This window comes from Rhinatrema bivittatum, chromosome 3 (assembly GCF_901001135.1).
Source record: "Rhinatrema bivittatum chromosome 3, aRhiBiv1.1, whole genome shotgun sequence".
In the NCBI taxonomy this organism is placed as follows: domain Eukaryota; kingdom Metazoa; phylum Chordata; class Amphibia; order Gymnophiona; family Rhinatrematidae; genus Rhinatrema; species Rhinatrema bivittatum.
The window spans coordinates 545,067,351-545,093,228 of record NC_042617.1 but is presented as its reverse complement, the minus strand read 5'-3'; the positions used below and the strand labels follow the sequence as shown (position 1 = coordinate 545,093,228).

Sequence of the window (25,878 nt, the reverse complement as noted above, 5' to 3'; positions counted from 1 at the left end):
CACCTGTTGAACCATTAGATGCAATTTAGCATTGACCAGAGGTAGGATCGGATGGTTGTCCATGGGCCCTCTCACCAAAACCTGGACAGCAGAAGAAGCCAATATCTTCCCTTTTCTTCCCCATATCACCGGCCAAATTTTTTCATAAGGGGTGTGTCCCTTAGGCACGTGGCTTTGGCAAGTTGCAGGGCATTCTGCTAAAGAAGCTCTACTCTTCCCATTTGATGAGTGAGGGGAGCAGCAGTTCTCACACTGTGGCTCACTCATACCACAGGTAGCCTGCAGAAGAAGCTTCTAGGAAGGACCCCGGGCCTTGGCTGCCCTCTTCCCATCTGATGGAGTGCGGGGAACGGCAGCAGTTCTCACACGGAGGCTCGTGTGTGCACAAATTTAAGTGTGCGTGCACCCAGGCATGCAAATTGGGTTTTTACCGTGCAAGTCAGGGTATATTAAACCTGGCGTGCATCCACGCCATGATCAGTTTCACAAGTTCATCCAGCAGTTCACGCAGTGTTGAGTTAGATCCTCCAAACACCCCTGGTTTAATAGCCTGCTCTTTCCCTAATTATCCCAGACTCTTTAAACCCTTCTGAAATGGCTGTTTTTTTACAGATACACCTCCTCCATAGCAGAAGTAAAATTATATGGCAGAGAACCTGAGCAGGCAGGGCATGTAAGTATTTACACACACATCTCTTGGCCATGCCCCAAAATGCCTACACCCTGCTCAGACCAGCCCAGACCACGCCCCTTTCTATTTATGTATTTATTTGTTTATTTATTTATTTATTTAACAGCTTTTCTATACCGACATTAGATACACATCATATCGGTTTACAATGTAACAAAAAGATGGAAAATACAATGAACAGGGGAATGGGAAACAGGACAACCGAAAAATAGAAGAAGAAGCAAGGAAGAGGTAAACTTAAATGAAACAATAAAGAACAATAAACTAACAACGGCAAAAATTATTTACAAAAGTGCAACGGTATTACAGTAGTTGAATGAATCAGCAGAATACATTGAAATTGAAAAGAAAACTTTTTGAAATTGAGTGAGGTATGCTCATAGTGGGAGATACGCACGCATCTGGGCAGCTTTTAAAATTCAGTCAGCACACAAGCCCGATTTTTGCATGCAGACCCCAACTGATGAACGTGCCGAGTTTTTAAAATCCACCACTTTTTGTGCTGGTGTGCACACTTTGGGGTAGATTTTAAAAGAAGTGCGCGCGCTACCCGGTGTGTGCACATGTATACCCAATTTTATAACATGCGCGCACATGTTATAAAATTGGGGGATGGCGTGCGCAAGGGGGTGCACAGTTATGCACCTTGCGCACGCCGAGCCGCACTGCCTTCCCCCGTTCCCCCTAACCTGACCTTCCCCTAACCTTTCCTCCCCCTAGCCCTACTCTAACCCCCCCCCAAAATTTTTATTTTACCTTTTGCGCCTGCCTCTGGGCAAGCACAAGTTGCGCACCGGAAGACTGCCGGCACGCGATCCCTCGACACAGCGGCAATGGCCGCTGTGTTGCAGGCCTCTGGCCCCATCCCACCCCGCCCCTGGACCGCCCCTTTTGAGAAGCCCCAGGACTTACACGCGTCCAGGGGCTTTACGCGCGTCGCCGGGCCTTTTTAAAATAGGCCCAGCACACGTAAATCCAGAGGATTTACGCGCGTAACCCTTTTAAAATCCGGCCCTTTATTTTTGCATAGCTCCTAAATAGCTTTTTATTATTAGGGCATGAAAAACATTAGCGCATCCACGGTTTTTTAATATCTATGTTTCATTTTAATGCATGCATGCTAAAAAAAAAAATGTTTGCGCAAAGTTTTAGTGCTTCCCCCCTTAGTGTTGGATAATACATAATAGAAACAGTAATGGCACAAATAACATGACTTATAGTAAAATAAAAAATATAGATGTTCAGCATTTATGTTCATATTATACCCCTCTCTGAACGTAGAAAGGGCGGGCAATAAATGCCTTTAAATAAGTAAGTAATTTACAAAATTTAGTTTATCAGTCTAGCAACCTTTCTTTCCATCCTAAAGGCAAACTCAGATATGTAATCTCTTGAGTGTACACTAGTTATATAGAACAATTTTATAGCATTGATTCTGGTATACTATTTAATAGAAAGTATATAAACTAATTTACATACATGCATGGCTATTTTACCAATTAAAAAAACACAGTTCAACGAAATTCTGGTAACACAGTAAGTACATATTTTGCTAAAATATACCTGACAGTCATCTTAACACCAAGCTTCTGAAGAGATGAAAGGTTGTCGTTCTTCACATTTGTATCTGTAGCTATAAAGAAAAAAAATAATACATAGGGTTCAAATCTCTTCAGAGGCAGTACCCCTTGAAAACACTGAGTTAACCTCCACTGTTAGAATTTCAGGGATGCTGCATGAGGCAGAACGTAAAACGGAGGCAACTAATGACAGGTACATGTTTAAATATGGCAAAATGAAGTATTTTTCCCTATATAATTGCTATTCACATTATAGTTTATGTTATCTTGAATGCCTCCTGCATTGTAATGATTTTTTAAAAATTTTCAGATGAAGGAGAAGCTTATATGGTTTGTAAAACTTATGCATAATATCTTTGGATAATTTTAAGATGGATCAATTAATAGTTGTTACAACTGATCAAAAATACGACATTGTCCAAGACCAATAAGGCTACTAAAACTCTGCTATTGCAGGAGGCATTCAAAATTATTAACCATGCCAAGTCATCTTCTTTTTTTAAGGGACAGTTTTCAAAAGGGAGTTCCATGGGTAAACTGGTAGAAAACACATTTTGTAAATTGCCTCCCCCCACCTGTCTCTACAGGGAAAAGCATAAGTAGGATCTGCTGGGTAGCCACTGTCAGAGACAGGCTGCTGGGCTCAATGTACATTTGGTAGAAACCAGCATGACACATATTCTTATGCTGTCCTCAGGTAGGGTAGGGCAGGGCAGAGCTGGTGAAGTATACACAGGGGGGTAGATTTTATAATTTTGCGGGCGCGCATACTTTTCTTTGCGCACCAGGCGCGAACAAAAGTACGCTGGATTTTATAAGATACGCGCGTAGCCACACATATCTTATAAAATCCGAGGTCGGCGCGCGCAAGGGGGTGCACATTTGTGCAACTTGCGTGCGCTGAGTCCGGCGCGCGCTGCCTGTTCCCTCCAAGGCCGCTCCGAAATTGGAGCGGCCTCGGAGGGAACTTTCTTTCCACCCCCCGCACCTTCCCCTCCCTTCCCCTACCTAACCCACCCCCCCAGCCCTATCTAAACCCCCCTACCTTTTGTTGGCAGATTTACGCCTGCTGAAAGCAGACGTAAATCTGAACGCGCCAGCGAGCTGCTGGTGCGCCATCACCCGACCCGGGGGCTGGTCCGGAGGCCTCGACCACGCCCCCTGGCAGGCACCACGCCCCCGGTCCCGCCCCTCCCCGCCCCGCCCCTTTTACGAAGCCCTGGGACTTACGCACGTCCTGGGGCTGTGCGCGCGCCGGCGGCCTATGCAAAATAGGCGTGCCGGCGCGCGAGGGCCCTGCGCGCATAAATCCGGCCAGATTTATGCACGCAGGGCATTTAAAATCTGGCCCAGGGTTTTCATTTTGAAATCCCTGTCCGCTTTATTTTGTGTACTTCACACCTACAAAGCACATGGTAGATAGATCCTCCTCAGCACTGGCCTGCTGGCAAATTTGCAACGGGAAGCTCTTTGGGGAGTTTCCCTTAAAAAGACCTGCAAGCATCAAACGGAGTTTAAAAATTGGTCTCCCGCTGTGGTAGAAAATACATTATATACCTATGCTTCTAGGACAAGTAGAAAAGGTGAAATTAATCAGCTGAGTTTATTTTAACTGTGCTCACTTCTCTGATCTCTGTGCAATCACTGAAAGGGATCTGTTCACACTTTGAGTTAAAATCAAAATTATTTAATGGTTATATCTATATCCATATATAAAACCTACATAATTTCCCTTTGAAAATTAGCTACAACATATTTTATGCTTGAAGTATCTGTGTACTTTGCAAGTATATGGGCTACTGTTTCGTTCCAATGTAAACCGGGGTGAAGGCATGTGCTAAACCTCGGTATATAAAAGCTTCAAATAAATAAATAAATAAATACTCATAATCGTTCTGGAGGCCATACCTCAAAAAGGATAGATTCAGGATAGAAGTGGTCCAAAATGGTGTAGGGTTTGTGTTAGAAGACCAATAAGAAGAAGCTAAAGGATCTAAATATGTATATCCTGGAGGAGAGGACGTGCAGGGCAGATATGACACAGACCTTCAGACATCTGATACACAGGAATCAAATCTTTTCCAATGGAAAAGCTATAGAATTAGGAGACATAATATGAAGCTCTAAGCAACAATGTCAGGAAGAAATATTCCTTAATGGAAAGGATGATGGATGCATGAAATGTCCTCCCAGAAGAGGTAGTGAAGACAAAAACAGTAATGAAATTCAAAAGAGCATGGGATAAACATAGAGGATCCCTTATGGCTAAAGGATAGAAATGAAAAAAAGAGGTAACCTATGTTAACTGGGATAACTGCATGGAGTGGCAGTCACTATCCTTAAAAAAAAACAAAAAAACTTGCTGGGCAGACTGGATAGACCATTTGGGTCTTTTTGGCTGCGGACATATACTATGTTACCTCTAATTAACAATGAATTGGATACCATAGTGTATTTATCATGATTGGCTTCCTTGAATCCCTGGAAGATGTAAATTCAAACTGCCAACTGCTAGGAGATATAAAATGATTGATGGAAGGTTAAAAGAGTAGGAGCGAAGTCTCTGGACGGCATCCTCTAGTTTGTTCATCCAGCCACAGTGGAATACAATAAGGCAGGTGACAAGAAGGAGGCAGCAAACCAGAAGCAAGTTTACCAGTTAAGAGGAAAGCAGCAGAAGCAGTGGCAAAAAGAGCAGCTGCGCTGGTAAGAAGCACACAAGTGGCGGTGGTGTTAGCACCAGCAGTACCCACAAGAATGACAATCTATGGCAAGTGCAGAAAGAGGCCAAGTGCTCAGACTTCAATGCAACAGGAAAAGTAGCATTGGAGATACTACTATTTTATTCTCTTTCAATCTCCTGCCACAATCAGCAGCTCTCTATTCATTGCTTGTATCATCCGTATATCCCTGATTGTTACCATATCCCTTCCATCTGACATCATAGTAACCTATGTCAAATGAGCTGGTGATCTTGGTCCAGTCCTATGGGCCCTAGCAGAAGCATTCATATCATGGCCCTTGTTGGAGTCCTACAAATATGTGACTTCTGCTGCACATCTGGTCACCAATTTGTCCTGATAAGGACACAAGGAGAGAGAAAAATTTTGCTAAAATATTCTATATATATTTACAAAGGTCAAGCAGAGGAATTAGATTTTTTTTTTTTGCAAATGGTCATTGAACAAGACTTTGCTTCTTAAGTTTAGTAAAGCATGACTGGCCAAGGGGATGAGCCAAGATGGCGACAGGCTTGTAGCGGCAGAGCGGAGCTGTCCGTGTCTTTCCTCTTTTTTTTTGGATTATTATTGTTGCCTCAAGAAATTCAAATGCCCCCGAAGAGAAAAGGCAGAATAAGGGTATTTCCCTCCATACCCCCAACTTTGCCCGGACAGCGTACGTAAAGCCCCCGCAGATGGAACGCCATTGGGAGCGTCATTTGCATCGAGTGAAACATCTCTAAGCCCCCCAGACCTGAGTCCCCTTGATGACGACTCGAGAAATGGAACCGAGGAGTTCTATGAACGAGTCGGAGTGAGTTGCAGTGGAGAGGGAAGGTCCGGTGACAGCGGTGGTGTCTGGAGAATCAGATACACCTGGAGCTGCAGCCATAATGCCGTTGAATATCGGAGCAGGTGGTGAGTTACCTCGATTCGAGGAAATCGGGGGGGGGGGGGGGCTGAATATGGTGGAAGAACGAGGAGAGCTGCAGGAAGGCCTGGTGGTCAAGGAGTTCTCAAAACCGGCCGTGGTAACTCTCGACTCCCTTTGGGAGCTCGTAGCCTCGTTTGGCCCCACTTTTCAGGGGTGCACAAGGCAGTTGAATTCCTTATCAGGGAAACTGGACAAATTGCCCCAGGAACATAATAGTTCACTTCAGGAGCATACAAACAAGATTTCTGGTATAGAAGAATCAGTGAAGTTGACACAGAACATTTGCCAAATGCTAATCCAAGATAAACAAGCTGTGAAAAGAAAAATGGAGATCATCGAAAAAAGAGACTGAGGAGAATTAATTTAAGAATATTAAACTTTCCAAAATTTGTTGGGGAGTTGCCTCGAATAACATTAAAAAAGTATATGCTAGAGGTGTTTTAAAATACCAAATGAATGTATACCATCAGTTAATAAAGTCTATTTTTTGCCTTATAATAGAACAAGAAAGGCAAATCAGCCTCAATTTGATATTAATAATTTAACTGATTTCTTGGAGTCCTCAATAGAAATTTATGAAAGAGCGACACTATTTATTTCCTTAGTTATTGAGTCAGATGTAAGTTTGATGATGATATATTATTTTCAATATATGGTGGAAAGTTTTATGGGCCAATATGTCCAAATATTCCCAGATTTGTCGAAAACAACACAGGAGAGGAGGAAAGCCTTTCTATCAATGAGACAGGAATCTATTATAATAGGGGCAAAGTTTCTTCTTAGATATCCATGCAAATGCGTGGTTACTTATAATAAAGATATCTATATATTTAATGCCCCTGACAACTAAGGGTGTTACTAGACTCGAGAAAGAAAGTCTTGATAACCTCCTCCCCTAGAGAAGACCATGTGAATTAAACCAGGTTGTAATTTTGTGAGAAGGTAAAGTGAAAGCTTGCTAGGCTGATTTCCTATTTGTTGAATAATTATTTTGAGACTCCCAAAATTGCCTATAGCCCCCCCCCCAAAAAAAAAAAGATTGTGGTCTAAGTTTTTTTGAATTTTTCTTGTGTTGAATATGAAATGTTAAAAAAGAAGTTGTGTTTCTGTATTTCTGAGCAAAGTGTGTCTTTGTAAATTTTGTAAAAATTAATAAAGATAAACAAACAAACAAAAAAGTTTAGTAAAGAATTCATAAACTGTAACCATGGCTGTAAAAACAGGCAAAGGGAAATTGCCAAAATCTTCTGTGTTTTTAATTATTATACACTATCTGTAACTGATTTAAAAGATCTTAATTTACTTATTTTTAAAACATTTTCAGAATGGCAAAAATCTTTTTCTGGTCCAAGAGAAATTTTGTTTCTAACAAATACCCACTGGAAAGGATATTACCTCTAGTGTAATAGCAACAATGTCAGCTAGAATCACATGCTTGAAAACTATTAGAACTCCATGGCATAGGTGTTCACATTTAAACCCACTAGAGAGCAGGTATAAATGTTCACGCAAACATATACTTGCATATTTATTTTATTTATTTATTTCGAAGTTTTTTTTATATACCGCGGCACGTTAATAACATCACCTCGGTTCACAATCAACAGTAAATCAGCAACAAGCTTTACAATCGAAAAGAGAAGAAAAAAAAAACCTCGTGTGCACATAATAAATCAATTAAGAACAAATTAATGACATAGTTAAGCACTAATCAAATTAACTTAGATAGTCATAATCTATTGAAAAATAATAATAATATAATCCCAAATGATCAATCGGAGATGCAGAACAAGTAATAGGTATTTCAGAACAATGGGAAGATCATTGTGAGTATGCTTGTTTGAACAGCCAAGTTTTGAGGTTCTGCTTGAATTTTTTATGGCAGGGTTCAAGACGCAGGTCAGTGGGCATTTTGTTCCAGATATTGGTTCCCGCAATAGTGAAAGTGCGGTCTCTTGAAGCAACGTGTTTGATGTGTTTAAGTGAAGAAGACGCGAGTTTGGCTTGGTGTATTTTTCTTATTGGTCTCTTTGACGTGTGGAAGAAGAATTGATCGGAGAACCATTGCATATCTTGGTTGTAAATCGACTTATGGATGAGGGCGAGAACTTTGAATAGAATCCTAGAAGCTACCGACAGCCAGTGAAGGTACATGAGCACTGGTGTGATGTGTTCATGGTGGTGGGTGTTAGTAAGTAAGCGAGCAGCTGCGTTTTGAAGCATCTGTAATGGTTGTATAGTGTTTTTAGGGAAACTTAGTAGAATGGCATTGCAGTAATCGATTTTTGACAAAATAGTTGCTTGTAATACTGTTTGGAAGTCGTATGGATGAAGAAGCGGTTTGATTCTTTTTAGAGTGTGTAGCTTGAAGAATTCGTTTTTAATTGTAGCCGTGATGAATTTCTTTAAAGAGAATTGATTGTCAATGATAACGCCAAGGCTGCGGGCTTGTTGTAAATTGAGGGAGTCTGATGATGCATGTGGGGTAGATTTAGAGTAGGGGTTATTGTGTGAAGAGATGATGAGGAGCTCTGTCTTGGTTGTATTTCTTGCAAGGTAGTTTTCAGTAAGGAGATTTTTTATTTCCACCAGAGCTGTGTCCCTGATTTTTAGAGCATTAGGTAGTGAGTCGTTGATGGGGATTAGGATCTGCACATCATCTGCGTAAATGAAGTGTGGAAGATCCAGTTTCACCAGCAGCTGACAGAGAGGAGAAAGGTATATATTGAAAAGAGTAGAAGAGAGCGAGGATCCTTGAGGAACACCTTGAGCTAGTTTTCTGGGTTTCAATATATTGCTGTCTGTTTTAACACTGAATGTCCTGTCCGACAGAAATGATTGGGCCAGGATAAGGCAGTGCGTGTAATGCAAATTTGTGCTAGACGGCATAGGAGGGTATTGTGGTTGACTGTGTCGAATGCCGAAGGAATATCAAGAAGAGCCAGTAGGTAAGAATGACCGGAGTCGAGAGCTTTTAGAATCGAATCAGAGAGTGTTACTAGAAGGGTTTCTGTACTGTGGTTCTTACGGAAGCCATATTGGGATGGGAAGAGTAGTAGGTTTTCGTCTAAGAAGTTTGTGAGTTGCTTGTTGATGACTTTCTCCAGGATTTTAGATAAGAATGGGAGGTTAGAGACTGGACGATAGTTGGTCGGTTCAGATGGATCCAGGTCTGATTTTTTGAGTGTAGGCTTTATAATAGCGTGCTTGAGCTGCGTAGGAAATACACCCGACAAAATGGATTTGTTGATGATGTTAGTAATAGGAGAGGCAATCCTTGTAGGGATGGAGAATAGTGTTTTTGTTGGCATTATGTCAATCGGGTGCATGGCTGGTTTAATTCTTTTGAGGATCCCTTCAATTTCTGATGCTGTTGTTGTTTCGAAATTTGTGAGAGTGGCTGAGGTGGTCAAAGTGTTCATAGAAAATAGTGATCCTGATGGCGCGGGAGTAGAAAAGCGGGCCATGATGTTAGCAACCTTGTCGTGGAAGTAGGTAGCTAACTTTTCACATTTGTTTTCGTTCTCATTATTTGGGTGGATGTTTATCAGGGGGGTAATTATACTTGACACATATTGGAAGAGGGCACGGGGGTTGAACTGGTATTGATGTATTCTTGCTGTGTAATAGTTTTTCTTTGCTTCATCTGTGGTTTTACGATACTGGTGGAGTAGTGCTTTGTATTTTTGTAGATGAGTTGGATCTTGGTTTCTACGCCATTTCTTTTCTAGTTTGCGGAGATCAAGTTTCATTGTTCTGAGGTCTGTGGTGTACCAGGGTTTTTTATTATTTTTCTCATTGTAGATCTCTTTAGTGAGTAGGGGGCAGAGTCGATTTGCAATATTGCTGGTGATTAGGTGCCAGGAGGAACAGGCGGAGTTGGCATCAACGAGGTCTAGTTTCTGGAGATCCTCAGTAAGAGCATCTATACTTTTGAAAATCAAAAGTATGCACATAATGAATTCTCTACCACATCTCTACCCCCAGGAATTCCTCTTTCGAGTACACATAAAAATATGTGCAAAATTGCTTAGGCATACAACCCTAGAGTGGTTTTCAAAATCCTATTTATGTGTGCAAAACCATATTTTATTCATGTAAATGCTTTTAAAAATGACTCCCATTGAGCCAAACATTCAAGGCCATCCTTTGTCCCGCATTTGTGTGTGTAAGTGGACACAGGGAGATTAATGCTAGTATGTGATAAACTGTGTCTTGGGATCTGAACACTTTATATAAATTTATATATTTTTGCTCTGAAAGTACACGTGTATATTTCCAATGCAAAAAACAGAATATTTTTTTACTCATTATATAAACATACGCATATATATTTTATATGCAAAATAATTGTAAAACTGTATGAATAAACACCCAGAACTAATAGCAAAGGCACGAATTTTATAAAGTATGCACAAGTACTGTTGCGTGTCCCAGCCGCGTGAGTGCCACGACCTGGCCTGCTCATCTCACGCTGCCTTCCACTAGCTCCAGTCTTGCCACTGCTGCCAGCTACTGGCGTCCCCAATGCTCACTCTGGCCCTCTCCGGCTTCCTCCACACCGCAGGCCTCACAGCGGAGCTCCCGTCGGGGCTCCGCGTCTTTGGCCACCTCGGCCCCACCCCTAGGCATGTGCGTGGCCAACGTTTCCACGTTTAAAGGGCCAAGCGTGGGAAACCCGACTCAGATGCATCCCAATGACATCACATAGCCCTAGTATAAAAGGCAAGCTTCTTCCTCCAGAGCCTCGCCTTGGCAATCGGGTCAACACCTCGGTGTACTAGTTTGCCTGTTCCTTGTATCTGACCCTTGTTCCAGTATCGTCTTGTTCCAGTGTGCTCTTGTTCCAGTGTCCTTACTCAGGTAGTACTTTCTTGGACTGATATCTGTTACTGACCTTGGCCTGCCTGACTACTCTCTTCGTCTGCTGCCTGGAACTGACCACTGCCTGCCTGACTACTCTCTTCGTCTGCTGCTTGGACTTGACCACTGCCTGCCTGACTACTCTCTTTGTCTGCTGCCTGGAACTGTCCACTGCCTGCCTGACCACTCTCTTCATCTGCTACCGGGAGCTGACCCTCGCCTGCCTTGACTATGCTCGGACTGATCTTGGTATTGACTCCTGCTTTGGCTGACTACTTCTGGTTGGATATTCTGGCTTTGACCCTTACGCTTCACTCGACCCTCTCTTCTGGCCTACCGTGACTACCAGACCGACCTGCTTGGATTCCACCCGAATCCTTCACCAGATTAGACCTGCAGGCACTGCCTGCCTTGCCCGGAGAGCCTTCCTGAACTGTTACCTCCCTGAGGTCTCCGGAGCTCCAAGTTCGAGGCTAGTTCATCCTCTCTGCATCAGCCGCGCACCCTTGCTCATGGTGGGCACACCCCTCCGCTACCTTTCCGGGAGACCATCTGAGGCCCACCTAATTCCAGGTGGTCCGGGTACCCAAGGGCTCAACTTGCAGAAACCCCGGACTGTTATTGGCGAAGCTCCAGCTAGCCTCTGTCTCCTCATTTTCTCCGCCTCCTGGTGGCAGGCGCTCTCTGGGTCTGACCAGAGGGCCGTACCAATCCTGCACCAGGCCAAGGGTCCACCTCCAGCGCAACTAGTACTTGGAATCGCCAGTTTGCTGACACCTCCACCAGTTCACCTAGATGCTCTAGCATTTCACCTTGTATCCCCACCAGTTCCCCTCATACTATCCATCCAAAAACTGCAGACAAAAGACAAATCTGATTTCACTTGCTTGAATCAAATAGCAGGTGTAAAAATGTACAAACAAGTTTGGTAATGCATATGTGTAGATTGTTAAGTTATAGGAATGCAAAGGCTCCCATGGGGAATGCATGAGTCTTGTAAGCACTACACGTAGGCCCTATTCTGAAACCATTGATCATAGAAGAGGCTTAATCTGTAGAGAAATCATGATAGGCCGACTCATAAGGGGTTGAGCCATTAATCAGGCATCCCCTACTCCCAGGTAGTACGGTGAAAATAGAACTGAGGTGTACCCGTGCAGAGGATGTCTGGGGACCAGAATCCGAGGGTTCTGCTAGATAGCCTAAGAGATGGAGTGGTGGAGAAAAAGGGGATTAAAGCTTTTTAAGCACATCTGGTAAATTGTTTCCATTTGGAATGGTAAGTTTTACATGAGGAAGGCTGTCATGAAGGTACCAGTACCTGAGAACAGTAAGTCCATGTAATGCGACTGACCTGTAGGCAGGTGAATAGGTTACTGGAATGGTAGGTTGAGAAGTATGGGGAGCATACTTGTCAAGGCCAGGATGTGGTTATAAAAATAATTGAAAACCTGTCCTGCTGTAGCACCACCAGAGTTTTGGTTATGTGCGGTATCAGAAGAGATGCATATAGGAGGCCTTTGTTGCAGGACGAGCAAAGGCATCCCTGGTAATGCATTTCGATGCATGTGTAGGGAGTAGAATCTATCCATTCAGTGGATTGATTTGGATGCAGAGGTCAAAATTGGTAGAACTTAGCACTAGAAACTTTTGCTCGCTCACATGGATTCAGAGACCATTCGTGAGGATGGAGACAACTATGGAGATGGTCTGTCAGAGTGTTTGGTATACCTATCAGATAAGAGGGACGTAGATGCATGGAGTGAGCAAGGGCAAAAGGCTAGAGCTGCGCGGCCTCCTGGCAGAGCAGATAAGAGGCTGTGTGTGTTTGTGTGATGGAATACCACATTGACACTATGCTGTCTGTCTGTATGCACAAAGGCTTGTGTCACAGGCAGTATTTTAATGCATAAAAAGCAGAATGCATGGCTAGTAGCTTCAGGACGTTTATGTAAAAATGTTCATGGAGCGGAGTAGACACATTTTGGGTTTGGAGGGTGTTGATACGAGTTCCTTAACCCAAGATGGATGCAACTGTGGCCAAGATCATCGGAGGATTTAGTACTGGACCAATGATATGGATCAGGGACGAAAGCGGTTGAACTGCTTAGAGCCACTGAAATTTGAAAATTCACTGAATCTTACTCATGGCTAGTCTGGCCATATGAGTGATATGGATAGTAAAACCCCTGTGGCCCAGCAAGGAAAGAATTGATGGGCTGAGGGTATGTTGAATGCGTGCAGAGATGTGGAGAATTTGACAGGATGTCTGCGCGGTTGTTGGGCAGGAAGTCTGTTGCAACTGTAGTGCCCTGAACTGCTCCATATGGGATCTATGGTAGGTGATCAGAAATCCCAGGCAAATTTAGAATATTTATAGTGAGTCTAGTCTAGTCTGTCAAATTTGAATATTTGAAAAAAATAGAGCATAGTAGTACATCTGTGCAGGACTCAGACATTTTACAAGCTATCTTGACTTTTTTTTTTTTTTTTTTTTGCGGTTTCAGAAAACATGCCTCAGGATAAATATCTGTAGCAAGACATTTATGTGGCTCTAAAATTTTGAAGAATACAGGTCATCAGCAGTACACAGACATGAATGGCACAGTCCACGATCATTTTGCAGATTTAATGAAGTGCCACCAAAAAAAGTGTAGATGGCGTAGCAGTGTTCTTTTTGATATGGTATGGGATTATACTTAGATAACTTTTTTGGAGATTCTTTCAGTCTTCCTTTTGATTACTTAATATTAAATTTACTAGTCTATCCATGAACTATTATTACTGTAGTAAAGAAATAATAGCACTGATCTATTATATTGGAATTAAAACCTAGAATTGGTATGGTTAATGAGCAGTTCATTTTTTTTTTTTTTTTTAAATATTCTAACAGACATTTGCTGAGAACCACAGATAGGCTTAACTGCTGTGAAATACAATTGTTTTCAAGACAGACAGCCCATCAAATCAATCTTCTCAATAAACAAAAAAAAAAGCTTTTTTCTTGGCAGGGGAAAAGATTATTTCCTTGTCAATCAAGCTATAATAAAGATACAGTAACAAACCAGAATTGACTGGCACAGAACAAAGATTAAAGCATGGCACAAATTCACTTTCATGTAGCAAATTGGGGAAGATAAAAGCAATTATGAGCACATATAATTTAATAGCTTTCTAAAGCTACGATCTTTAGTTGATAACTCAGTTTTTCATTTTGCCCAAGTCTGTGAGGATTTCTCTCACTTCTTCATGAATGAGCTCTCTGAGATTAGGCAGGAGCTGAATCAATCTGGAGCATGGTGTGCATTGGAGAACATAATTCCATTAAGAAATCACTACCTGACAACTTTTACAGAGCTGGATTTTTCAAGTTTAAGTGCTATCCTGTCTAAATCAAAACCTACAATCTGTAAATTAGACCTTTTCTCCTCCTGGCTCTTGAAGATCACTCACCCTGTTATTTTGGAGCCACTGGGAGCTATAATAAATACGAGCGAGTTTATTTTCTGCCCTATTTGAAGGAAGCTTTAGTCTCTCTTTAAAAAAAACAGCCCCTGACCAAAAACGTTTGGCCAACTTCTGAGTAGTCTCACATCTGTTGTTCCTAGGTGAAACTTACTGAGAGGGCAGTATAACTACAACTGAATGACTATCTGGAGAAATTCATATCTAAAATAAATTCAGATCTGGCTTTTGCTTCAAATATAACACTGAGACAATTTTGATCAAGTCCTCTGATGATTTCCATCCAATTTAGACCACAGCAAAGATTCAGTTGTAGATCTATTTAACTTCACTGCTGCAATCAACATGGCAGTCGATCATTTCCTTATTTCGGCTCCAGGAAATAGCAGAGTTGCTTACCTGTAACAGGTGTTCTCACAGGACAGCAGGATGTTAGTCCTCACATATGGGTGACATCATCAGGATGGAGCCCTTTCATGGAACATTTTTGTCAAAGTTTGTAGAACTTTGACTTGGCACATTGAGCCATTGAAGCACTGTCTGCTGGACCTTTTGTATGGCAGATCAGCTAGTTTATCCTGGACGTCGGGCCGTAAATCAGAGGCTGGAAGCCAGGTTACTATCGAGTACAGAGTCCCATTACTGGCAACAGGAGGACGTCTCGAAGCAATCCCGTGTTGCTGGCAGAGAGGTTCCCTTAGTGTTGTGTCAAACATGGCTGGTAAATAGCAAAATGTGACACACATAAGGTCCTTGGAAAATATGATGATCTAGAACCTTTCTTCGGATTTACGACCCAAAGTCAAAGAGAGGTTGGACGACCTCCCCTGTGCAGGCGATAACCTATTCGGGGATAAGATCCAGGAGACTGTCGCACAGCTCAAAAACCACCACTAGACATTGCGCCAGCTCTCTGCTGTACCCTCGGAATTTCCCTCTACTTCTAAATGGCTGTTCAGAAGAGAGGCCAAAAGGACAACCTATAAAGCTCGTAGATATTATCCTCCCCCATCTCGCAGTAGCCCATCAGGCCATACCAAAAGCCTCAAGCCCACCAATCTAGGCCTCAAAAAGTCCAGCCAGCTTCGCAGCCTGGCCCTGCTTTGGGGTTTTGACTCCCACCTAAAGAGCATCTGTCAACTTCCACTACCATCTCTGCCAGTGGGCGGCCGTTTGTGCCACTTCACCGAAACCTGGCACAAAATCACTACAGATCAATGGGTCCTCTCTGTAGTGGGTCAAGGTTACCATCTCAACTTCCTTTCAGTACCATCGGACTCCCCACCTCGGCCGGGGTGGGGTTTACCCGACCACTCACCACTTCTAGAGGAGAAACTAACAACCCTCCTCCAATCCCGAGCAATAGAACCAGTGCCCCCTCCACAATGGGGACAGGAGTTCTATTCCTGATATTTCCTAATACCAAAAAAATCAGGGGGCATTCATCCAATTTTGGATCTATGTGCCTTAAACAAACATTTACAGAAAGAAAAGTTCAGGATGGTAACCTTGGGCTCCCTACTCCCTCTTCTTCAAAAAAGGGAAATTGGCTTTGCTCTCTAGACCTTCAAGACGCATATAGCGATAACACTGTCTCTTCAGAAATACCTCTGTTTCCCAGTCGGACACAGACACTTCCAGTATAGAGTGCTCCCCTTCGGCCTAGCATTAGCGCCTCGAGTCTTTACAAAGTGCCTGGCGGTAGTAGCATCATACCTCAGACGACAGAGCATTCATGTCTACCCTTACCTCGACGATTGGTTGCTAAGGGCCCCATCCAAGAAGGAGGTTCTGACCTCCTTACATCTAACCCTACAGCTACTACTACTATCTCTCGGTTTTCTAGTAAACTATCCAAAATCCAGTCTAGTTCCATCACAGATTCTCTCCTTCATTGAAGCGGACTTAAACACCATACAGGCAAAAGCTTTTCTCCCAAGGGATCATGCGAACATTATTGCAACCCTTGCGAAACTGGTGCAGACTCATCGATCTACAACGGTTCGTTATTTCCTAACCTTGTTAGGTCACATGGCATCCTCGCTTCATGTTACTCCAATGGCCCATCTGGCCATGAGAGTAACACAATGGACCCTGAAATCCCAGTGGGCTCAGGCCCACCATCCAATGTCAAACATTGTCCACGCCACCAGACAGATCTATCTCTCGCTGGCCTTGGTGGAGTCAAGAGTCCAATCTTCTCAAGGGACTACCTTTTCAATCTCCAGAACCTCAAATCACACTGACAACGGATGCTTCCAACCTTGGTTGGGGAGCCCATGTCAACATCCTGCAAATTCAGGGAACCTGGACTGTAGCAGAAGCACAGCATCAGATAAATTTTCTGGAGCTCAGGGCAATAAGGTATGCCCTGATGACTTTTCGGGATTGCTATCCAACAAGACAAGAGTTTCAATGCATGGATGAGATGATGGTGCAGGGAAGAGGGATTCAGTTTTGTAAGGAACTAGGAGAAACCTTTAGGGAAGGGGGAGACTTTTCCAAAAGTATGGGCTCCACCTTAACCAGAGTGGAACCAAGCTGCTGGCACTAACTTTTAAAAAGAAGATAGAGCAGCTTTTAAACTAGAACAAAGGGGAAAGCCAACAGTACTCAGCAGTGTATGGTTCTGAGGAATGTATCCTTGAAGGATACTAATGAAACAGGAGAGTTATGGCATCACAACAGAGAGGTTCCAATAAAATCAAACGTAGTCCAAGTGCCTATATGTAAAAAAATCACCTGAGCTAAAGATTTCCAAGTTATTCCTATCAACTGAAAAGCAGGTTGCTAATACAAACAAAAAACACACTTTGAAATGATTATATGCCAATGCCAGAAGTCTAAGAAGTAAGATGGGAGAGTTAGAGTATATAGCAGTAAATGATGAAATTGACATAATTGGCATCACAGAGACATGGTGGAAGGAGGATAACCAATGGGACAGTGCTATATCAGGGTATAAATTATATCGCAATGATAGGGAGAATCAACTTGGTGGGGGTGTGGCACTTTATGTTCTTGAGAGTATAGAGTCCAACAGGATAAAGTTCATACAAGAGAATAAATGCTCAGTAAAATCTATATGGGTAGAAATCCCATGTGTGTTGGGTAAGAGTATAGTGACAGAAGTCACTATACTCTGGACAAAATGGTCAAACAGATGATGAAATGTTAAGAGAAATCAGGGAAGCTAATCAATTACCCCAATATTGACTGGGTAAATGTAACTCAAGGACATGCTAGAGACATAATCTTCCTGGATGTAATAAACATCTGCTTCCTCAGGAACCAATGAGAGAGGGAGCTATTTTAGATTTAAATATAAGTGGATCGCAGGATTTGGTGAAAGAAGTAATGGTGGTAGGGCCACTTGGTAATAGTGATTATAACATGATCAAATTTAAACTAATAACTGGAAGGGGGACAATAAGTAAATCTACAGCTCTAACACTAAATTTTAAAAGGGAAACTTTGATATTGTTGTGAAGCGCTAGGAGAGCGGTTCCGCTTACCAGGGGATGCGTGTTCTTGGACCACGGCTTGACCCCAGAGGAACTCCGAAGAGGTGCCACGGCAGATGAGGCATGCCCAAGCATGGGCTGGACAAGAGTGAGGCTGGACTGAAGACAGATGACTGGAGATAGTGACCCTCCTCCGGACCTGCACGCTTCAGAAGACCAGCAACACAATGGTGGTCTTATGAACAGTCCTCTGACCGTTCCAAGCCCTTTCAGACCTGCCGCAGGGTAGGGCAAGAAGCGGCAGACCGGATGGAGGCCAGGGCAGTGAAGACTGGAACATGGAGATTCAGACGAAGACTAAGGAACAAGGTACTTGGATGCACAGACGAGACTCAGGAACGCAGTACAAGGCATTCAGAAGGAATGAGGTACAAGGCATCAGGAAGACTCAAGCAAGTACTGGGTTGAGACTGCGACGCAGCACGCCCTACACAGTCCACCCGCGGGACTGGTCACGGACCACGCTGGACTCAAAGAGCCTCTAGACCAAGTGTGGAGCAATGAAAAGGAACATGTCTCAGAAGCTGTAGAGGCCTGCACCGAGGCGCGCCCTACTCAGCCACCAGTGGCTGGTCGCAGACCACACTGACAGAGTCTTTGGCACGGACCGAGTAAGCACAAGGGACTCCATAGACCAGGGATAAGGTCAGAAGCGGAAGTCTCCCGGAGGCTAGTGCTGCAGAAGTAAGGAAGGCATTGCACCATGAAGCGCCCTACACAGCCCGCCCGTGGGGCTGGTTGCGGACCACGATGTGGCATACCAGGAAGGGTGGCAACGAGGAACCAGGGGTTCAGGAGAACTGGACAGGATCATGGACATCAGGATCAGGAGAAACAACATCTGGACTGGATCATGAACATCAGGAAAGGAGAACAAACATCTGGACTGGAACATAGAGTAGAGGATCAGGAGACAGACCTCAGGACTGGATCACGGACATCTAGACGAGACATGGAGCTCCTACGAAGAACAGGAAACACAGGACCTTGACGAAGTGCTGGAACAAGGACTCATGGAACGAAGGACAGCAGGATCCCAGGAGTGTCTAACTCCTTGCGAAGGCCAAGCTGGAATGGACGCTGAGCCCTTTTGTAGGACTGAAGAGAACAACGCCCAGGGAGGGGTCAGCAGGGGGCCACACCTGGCTGGCCCTTGAAGAGCAGGAGAGAGGCACGGGCCCGCGCCTAAGGAGAGCTGGAAGAAGAGAGGACAGGCTGGTGGCATCCCCAGCCATGTGGAAGGCCCGAGGAGAAGCAGGCAGGCAGCGGGAGCAGCCCTGACAAGAAGCTGGACGAAAGGCAGGCTGCAGGAGCGGCTCCATGCCGTGAAGAAGTCAGGCAGAGAGAGTAGGGAGGCTGCAGGCACGGGCAGGGACGGCTTCCCTGCCGGGCAAGGACCCAGGCTGGAGCGGGCACCGGCAGGGATGGCTTCCCTACCGGCTGAAGACCCTGGCAACGATGAGGACAACTCCCTGTCGTCCCGAGGACCCTGGAGCGGCTGCAGAGCATCAGGGAAGGCAGGAGTGGCAGCAGAGGTCCCAGCCGCATGGGAGAACTCCCAGCGGCCCGACCCTGCTGCTCAGGACCGGCGGTAGCCAGAGAGGAGCCCGGCGACGGTGGCACACTTGCCGCAAGGTAAGTAGCATCAGCGGCCCGACCGGCCGCTTGGGGTAGGGAGCCTGCCCACGCTCCTCGCGGACAGGATCACAACAGATATAAAGAGGAAAATTGTTAGAAAAAACTGAAAGGTGCAGCTGCAAAGGTTAAAAGTGTTCAACGGGCATGGACATTGTTTAAAAATGCAATCCTAGACGCGCATTCTAGATGTATTCCACCCATTAGAAAGGTCGAAGGAAGGGAAAACGATTACTAGCTTGGTTAAAAGGTGAAGTGAAAGAGGCTATTTTAACCCAAAACAATCCTTCAAATATTGGAAGAAGGATCCATCTGAAGAAAATAGGAAAAAGAATAAGCATTGTCAAATTAAGTGTAAAAAACTGATAAGACAGGTGAAGAGAGAATTTGAAATGAAGTTGGCCGTAGAGGCAAAACAAATAATAATTTTTTTTAAAAATATATCTGAAGCAAGAAATCTGTGAGAGAGTTGGTTAGACTTTTAGATGACCGAGGGGTTAAAAAGGCATTTAGAGAAGATAAAGCCATTGCAGAAGACTAAATTAATTCTTTGGGGTAAATTTTCAAAGGTACATACGGGCGTCCATGTGCGTGTGCTACCTGGCGCACACGCATGGACGCCCGATTTTATAACATGCACGCGCAGGTCTGTGCATGTTATAAAATAGGGAGTCGGCGTGCGCAACGGCACGCAGCCTTCCCCCGTTCCCTCCTCCCTAATCTAACCTTCCCACCCCTTTCCCTAAACCTTCTGCCCCCAGCCCTATTCTAAACTCCCCAATTCCTTTAACTTACCTTTTGCACCTGCTCCGGGAAGGCGCAAGTTTCATGCGCTGGCAGCCTGCCGGCAAGCGATCCTCTGACACAGCAGCAAATGACCGCTGTGCTGGAGGCCTCTGGGCCTCCCCCGCCCCTTTTTTCGAAGTCCCAGGACTTAGATGTGTCCCAGGGCTTTATGCACATTGCTGTTCCTTTATAAAATAGGACCGGCGTGCGTAGAACTTTGAAAATCCGGCCTTTGCTTCAGTGTTTACTAATGAGGATGTTGGGGAGACACCAGTTCCAGAGATGGTTTTCAAGGGTGATGAGTCAGATGAACTGAACCCACTGATGCCCAGTGAGTGCACTCACTGTCTTCTTGGCTTAAAAGAGCACAAAGAGACAGCCTGAGTCCAATAAAAAAAACTGCAGTTAAATAAAAAGCATGGCTTGCTTGACACAGTAGCAAAAAAGAAGGAATATCTTTTTCAATGGAAAATTCTATCAAACTAGCTAAAAATTGAAATATAACTCTGAACCACAACACCCAAATCCTATTTGCAACCTACCCCAGGGGGTAAAATATAAAAATAACCAGCAGCATGCCACTGCTAGCAGCTTGTCTCAGTGGCACAGACAGAGACACAGCCTGAGTTCAATAAAAAAAAACAAAACTGCAGCAAAATGAAAAGCATGGCTTGCTTGGCTCAGAAGCAAAAAGGAAGAGATATATTTTTCAATGGAAAATTCTATCAAACTAGCTAGAAATTGAATATATCTGCTACCCACAACACCCAAATCCTGCTTGCAACCTACCCCAGGGTGTAAAATATAAAAATAACCAGCAACATGCCACTGCTAGCAGCTTCTCTCAGTGGCACAGACAGAGAGACCGTCTCAGATCAATAAAAAAAAAAAGTGCGGTCAAATAAAGCATGGCTAGCTGGCAGCACTGCAGCCAAATCGAAGAAATATCTTTTTCAATGGAAAATTATATCAAAGTAGCAAGCAACTGAATACAGATTTCAAATATCAAAATATGCTCTGAGTTCAGTCACCTCCCCGGACCTCCTCCCCAGACCATCTCCACAAAGAAAGTGCATGGCATGCCGCGTGCTTAACGTATAAATAGTTCTGCGTCATCAGGAATTACGTCACAGAGCACTGAGTGAGAGCGGCAATTGGCTGCATTAGAAAAATCCTTAGCTGTGATAGGTTGCATTCTGGTCTCCTTGCCAACCTGTCTGACCCACTTTATGACAGGGCTGTGAATTCACTTATGACTCACAGGAAATGGCTGGTTTTTGCTATCTCCTATTCCAAAAGAATGAAACTAATATGATATGTTGTATTCGTGGGGGATCGCGATGTGTTTCGCAAACCCACGAATACAACAAATAGGGACTTATGTGTTGCGGATTGCCAATGCGTTGAAAACGAATGCACATCCCTACTAAATATCAAAATCTCAGAACATATAAAAAGGCATGTTTTAATGGAACAAAGTCAGTATGGCTTTACCTAAGGCAAGTCTTGCCTCACAAATCTGCTTCATTTTTTTGAAGGGGTTAATAAACATGTGGATAAAGGTGAACCAGTAGATGTAGTGAATTTGGATTTTCAGAAGGCGTTTGACAAAATCCCTCAAGAGAGGCTTCTAAGAAAACTAAAAGGCATGGGATAGGAGGAGATGTCCTTTTGTGGATTACAAACTGGTTTAAAGACAGGAAAGAGAGAGTAGGATAAAATGGTCAATTTTCTCAGTGGAAAACGGTAAACAGTGTAGTGCCTCAAGGATCTGTACTAGGACCCGTGCTTTTCAATATATTTATAAATGATCCGGAAAGGAATATGATGAGTGAGGTAATCAAATTTGCAGATGATACAAAATTATTCAGAGTAGTTAAATCACAAGCAGATTGTGATAAATTGCAGGAGGACCTTGTGAGTCTGGAAAATTGGGCATCCAAATGGCAGTTGAAATTTAATGTGGATAAGTGCAAGGTGGTGCATATAGGGAAAAATAACCCATGCTGTAGTTACACGATGTTAGGTTTCATATTAGGAGCTACCACCCAGGAAAAAGATCTATATATCATAGTGGATGAAATCGTTGGCTCAGTATACTGCAGCAGTCAAAAAAGCAAACAGAATGTTAGGAGTTATTGGGGAAGAGAATGGTGATAAAACGGAAAATGTCATAATGCCTCTGTATCGCTCCATGGTGAGACCGCACCTTGAATACTATGTACAATTATGGTCACCGCATCTAAAAAAAAATATAGTTGTGATGGAGAAGGTATATAGAAGGGCGACCAAAATGATAAAGGAGATGGCACAGTTCCCCTGTGAGTAAAGGCTGAAGAGGTTAGGGCTGTTCACCTTGGAGAAGAGATGGCTGAGGAGGGATATGATAGAGGTCTTTAAAATCATGAGAGGTCTTGAACGAGCAGATATGAATAAGTTATTTACACTTTCGGATAATAGAAGGACAAGGAGGCAATCCATGAAGTTAGCAAATAGCACATTTATGTCTAACTGGAGAAAATTCTTTTTCATTCAACACATGATTAAACTCTGGAATTTGTTGCCAGAGGATGTGGTTAGTGCAGTTAGTGTAGCTGGGTTTAAAAAAGGTTTGGATACGTTCTTGGAGGAGAAGTCTATTAACCGTTATTAATCAAGTTGACTTAGGGAATGGCCTCTGCTATTACTGGCATCAGCAGCATGGAATCTTCTTAGTGTTTGGGTACTTGCCAGGTTCTTGTGGCCTGGTTTGGCCTCTGTTGGAAACAGGATGCTGGGCTTGATGGACCCTTGGTCTGACCCAGCATGGGAACTTCTTATGTACTTAAGAGGTACAGTATTGGAGATGAAATTCTTCTAAGCACAAAGGAAGAACAGGATCTGGGAATGATTGTATCTTATGTTCTTAAGGTGGATAAAGAGACAGCAAAAGCCAGAAATATGCTTCAATGCATAGGGAGAGGAATGGTCAGCAGAAAAAGGGAGGAGATATTGCTCATGTATAGGTCCTTGATGAGGCCTCATTTGGATTACTGTATATAATTCTGGAGACTGCACCTTCAAAAGGATTTAAACAGGATGGAGGCAGTCCAGAGGGTGGCTGCTAAAATGGTCAGTGGTCTTTGTTCTAAAACATATGAGGATAGACAAAGATCTAAACACGTACACCCTAGAAAAAAAGGCGAGATATGGGTCATATGTTAGTGACATTTAAATATCTCAATGTTTTCCATGCATAGATTGTGATCCTAAGATAGGATTCAAATATTTTTATTTGCTTAATAAAAAGATATAGCTTTCTGCTAAAAATGTTTTAAATCCAAGTGTCAGGGTAATCTAAACATACAATGTACTTTGTAATATTTGTAATCTATTCTCAGTTTCTTTAACTCTTTTACCAAATTACTTTGACCTTTGCAATTGTATTGTTTTGACAAAAAAGAAGTCCCAATTGATAAAACAAACAACAGGAAGAAAATATCTAGTGTCCATGGAATCATCCAGGCACCCTCTCTCCATTTTGTCCTGCAGACCAATATCATTGCATATATTTTCTTGTGACATAATGATCTATAATACAAGATCTTATTTCTCCAGTGCTGTAATGATGCAATTATTTCCATTAAACTTTTAGATGTAAAAAAAAAAAAAAAAAATACATATAATCCCTTACCTTTGTATTCTCCACTGCTGAAATAACAGTCAGCTGGGTTTTCAGAAAGATATAAAATAAACTTTTCCAATAACTCCAACAAAACTGCAATAGGTAGAAAAAAACAAAAATACTTTTAATTTCACAAACAAATTGAGTAAAAGAACTAAGCAATTGAAAAGAATTTCAACAAAGTACAATGTAATTTAAGCTCCTGTATGATAATTATAAGGGAAAATTAATTCAAAGCATGTGTTAAGCTTTTGTATTCATGACACAATTTCTACCTTAAATTACATTTTTAATAGTTCATTCGAGAATCTGCTCAGCATGAGCTGAAAAGGAATCATTTATTATGATCTAGATGCTACTCTACTAGGATTACTTTGGAATTTGTTAAATTATTTTGGTATAAAAGGAAAATTAACTATAATTAGACTAGTATATCTTATCTATTGTTTGTATATACAAGTTCAGATTTTAAAAAATGAGGGAAGACTAATGTACAGATTTTACAATGTGTTAGATTTCTTCTGAAGACATCTTGTGAATTATTATGACTCACAAAACAAGAAATTAATGTACAACTCAGTCATATTATTACCATACAGTTAACAGACTTTTGGTGTATTATGAAAAGACAAAATAATCAATAAACTTCTAAAAGACATTTACTTTGCTGCTAACCGACACTACTAACTGTTAGGGAGTAAAAAGGAAGAAGGGAAGTTATACTACAATTGCTGAAAACCAAGTCTTGATCTCTTAGGCATAAGTTAAGGGTCAATATTCAAAATATTTACCTGGTTAAAACTGGGTTTTATCCAGGTCAGTCTTTGTGGTTTAAGGCCCTGCCCCTATGACCAACTAAATTTATTCAACTAAATTCACTGGTCGAACAAATTTAGCTGTGCAAAAAACAGCTGTCTGGAGACAGTCCTAGGTGAGGGATTGTAAATGTAAACAGTAAGCACAATAAGTAGGGCTAAGCAGCTAAATTTATTCAACTAAATTCACTGGTCGAACAAATTTAGCTGTGCAAAAAACAGCTGTCTGGAGACAGTCCTAGGTGAGGGATTGTAAATGTAAACAGTAAGCACAATAAGTAGGGCTAAGCAGCTACATTTTGCTAGATAGCACTGGCTGGATAATAGTTGTCCAGCTAGGCTTAGCTGGATATGTACTGCTGAGCATTGTGAGAAATTGCAAGAGGACCTTGCAAAACTGGGAGACTGGGCATGCAAATGGCAAATGAAATATAATGTAGACAAGTGCAAAGTGATGCACTAGGGAAGAGTAACCCAAATTATAGCTACACAATGCAAGGTTCTAAATTAGGAGTCACCACTCAGGAAAAGGATCTAGGTGTTATTGTTGAAAATATGTTGAAAACGTCTGCTCAGTGTGTAGCAGCAGCCAAGAAAGCAAACAGAATGCAAAGGATTACTAGAAAATGAATGGAGAATAAAACAGAGTATCATAATGCCTCTGTAGTGTACACATCTGGTCACCACATCTCAAAAACAATATAGTAGAATTAGAAAAGGTACAGAGAAGGGTGACCACATTGATAACGGGGAAGAACAATTCCCCTATGAAGAAAGGCTAAAGAGGTTAGGACTCTTCGCTTGCAGAAGAGATGGATAAGGGGAGATATGACAGAGGTCTATAAAATAATGAGTGTAATGGATCGAGTAAACATTAATCAGTTGTTTACTCTTTCAAAAAGTACAAAGACCAGGGGTACTACATTTAAAACTAATAAGAGAAAATATTCTTTTACTCAATGCCTAATTAAGCTCTGGAATTCATTGCCAGAGGATATGGTGAAAACTATTAGTGTAGCTGCTTTTAAACAAGTTCCCGGAGGAAAAGTCCATTAACCATTAAGGTAGAGCTGCAGAAATCCACTGCTTATTCTTGGCATAAGCAGCTTGGAATCTCTCTACTCCTTGGGATCCTGCCAGATACTTGTGACCTGGATTGGCCACTGTTGGAAACAGGATACTGGTCTTGATGAACCTTTGG

The 25,878-nt window shown here is 42.7% G+C and overlaps 1 protein-coding gene across 3 annotated transcripts in view; it reads right to left on the bottom strand.

Annotated features, from left to right (window-relative positions):
• TBC1D32 (TBC1 domain family member 32) overlaps positions 1 to 25,878 on the bottom strand; it is a 661,976-nt gene that overhangs the window by 62,477 nt on the left and 573,621 nt on the right. For all 3 annotated transcript variants that reach the window (XM_029596414.1, XM_029596412.1, XM_029596413.1), the window contains 2 exons: positions 23,872 to 23,955; positions 2,255 to 2,324 (listed from right to left, as the gene is read on the bottom strand). In XM_029596414.1, coding sequence (XP_029452274.1) covers positions 2,255 to 2,324; positions 23,872 to 23,955 — 154 coding nt within the window. The remainder of the gene's footprint in view (positions 1 to 2,254; positions 2,325 to 23,871; positions 23,956 to 25,878) is intronic.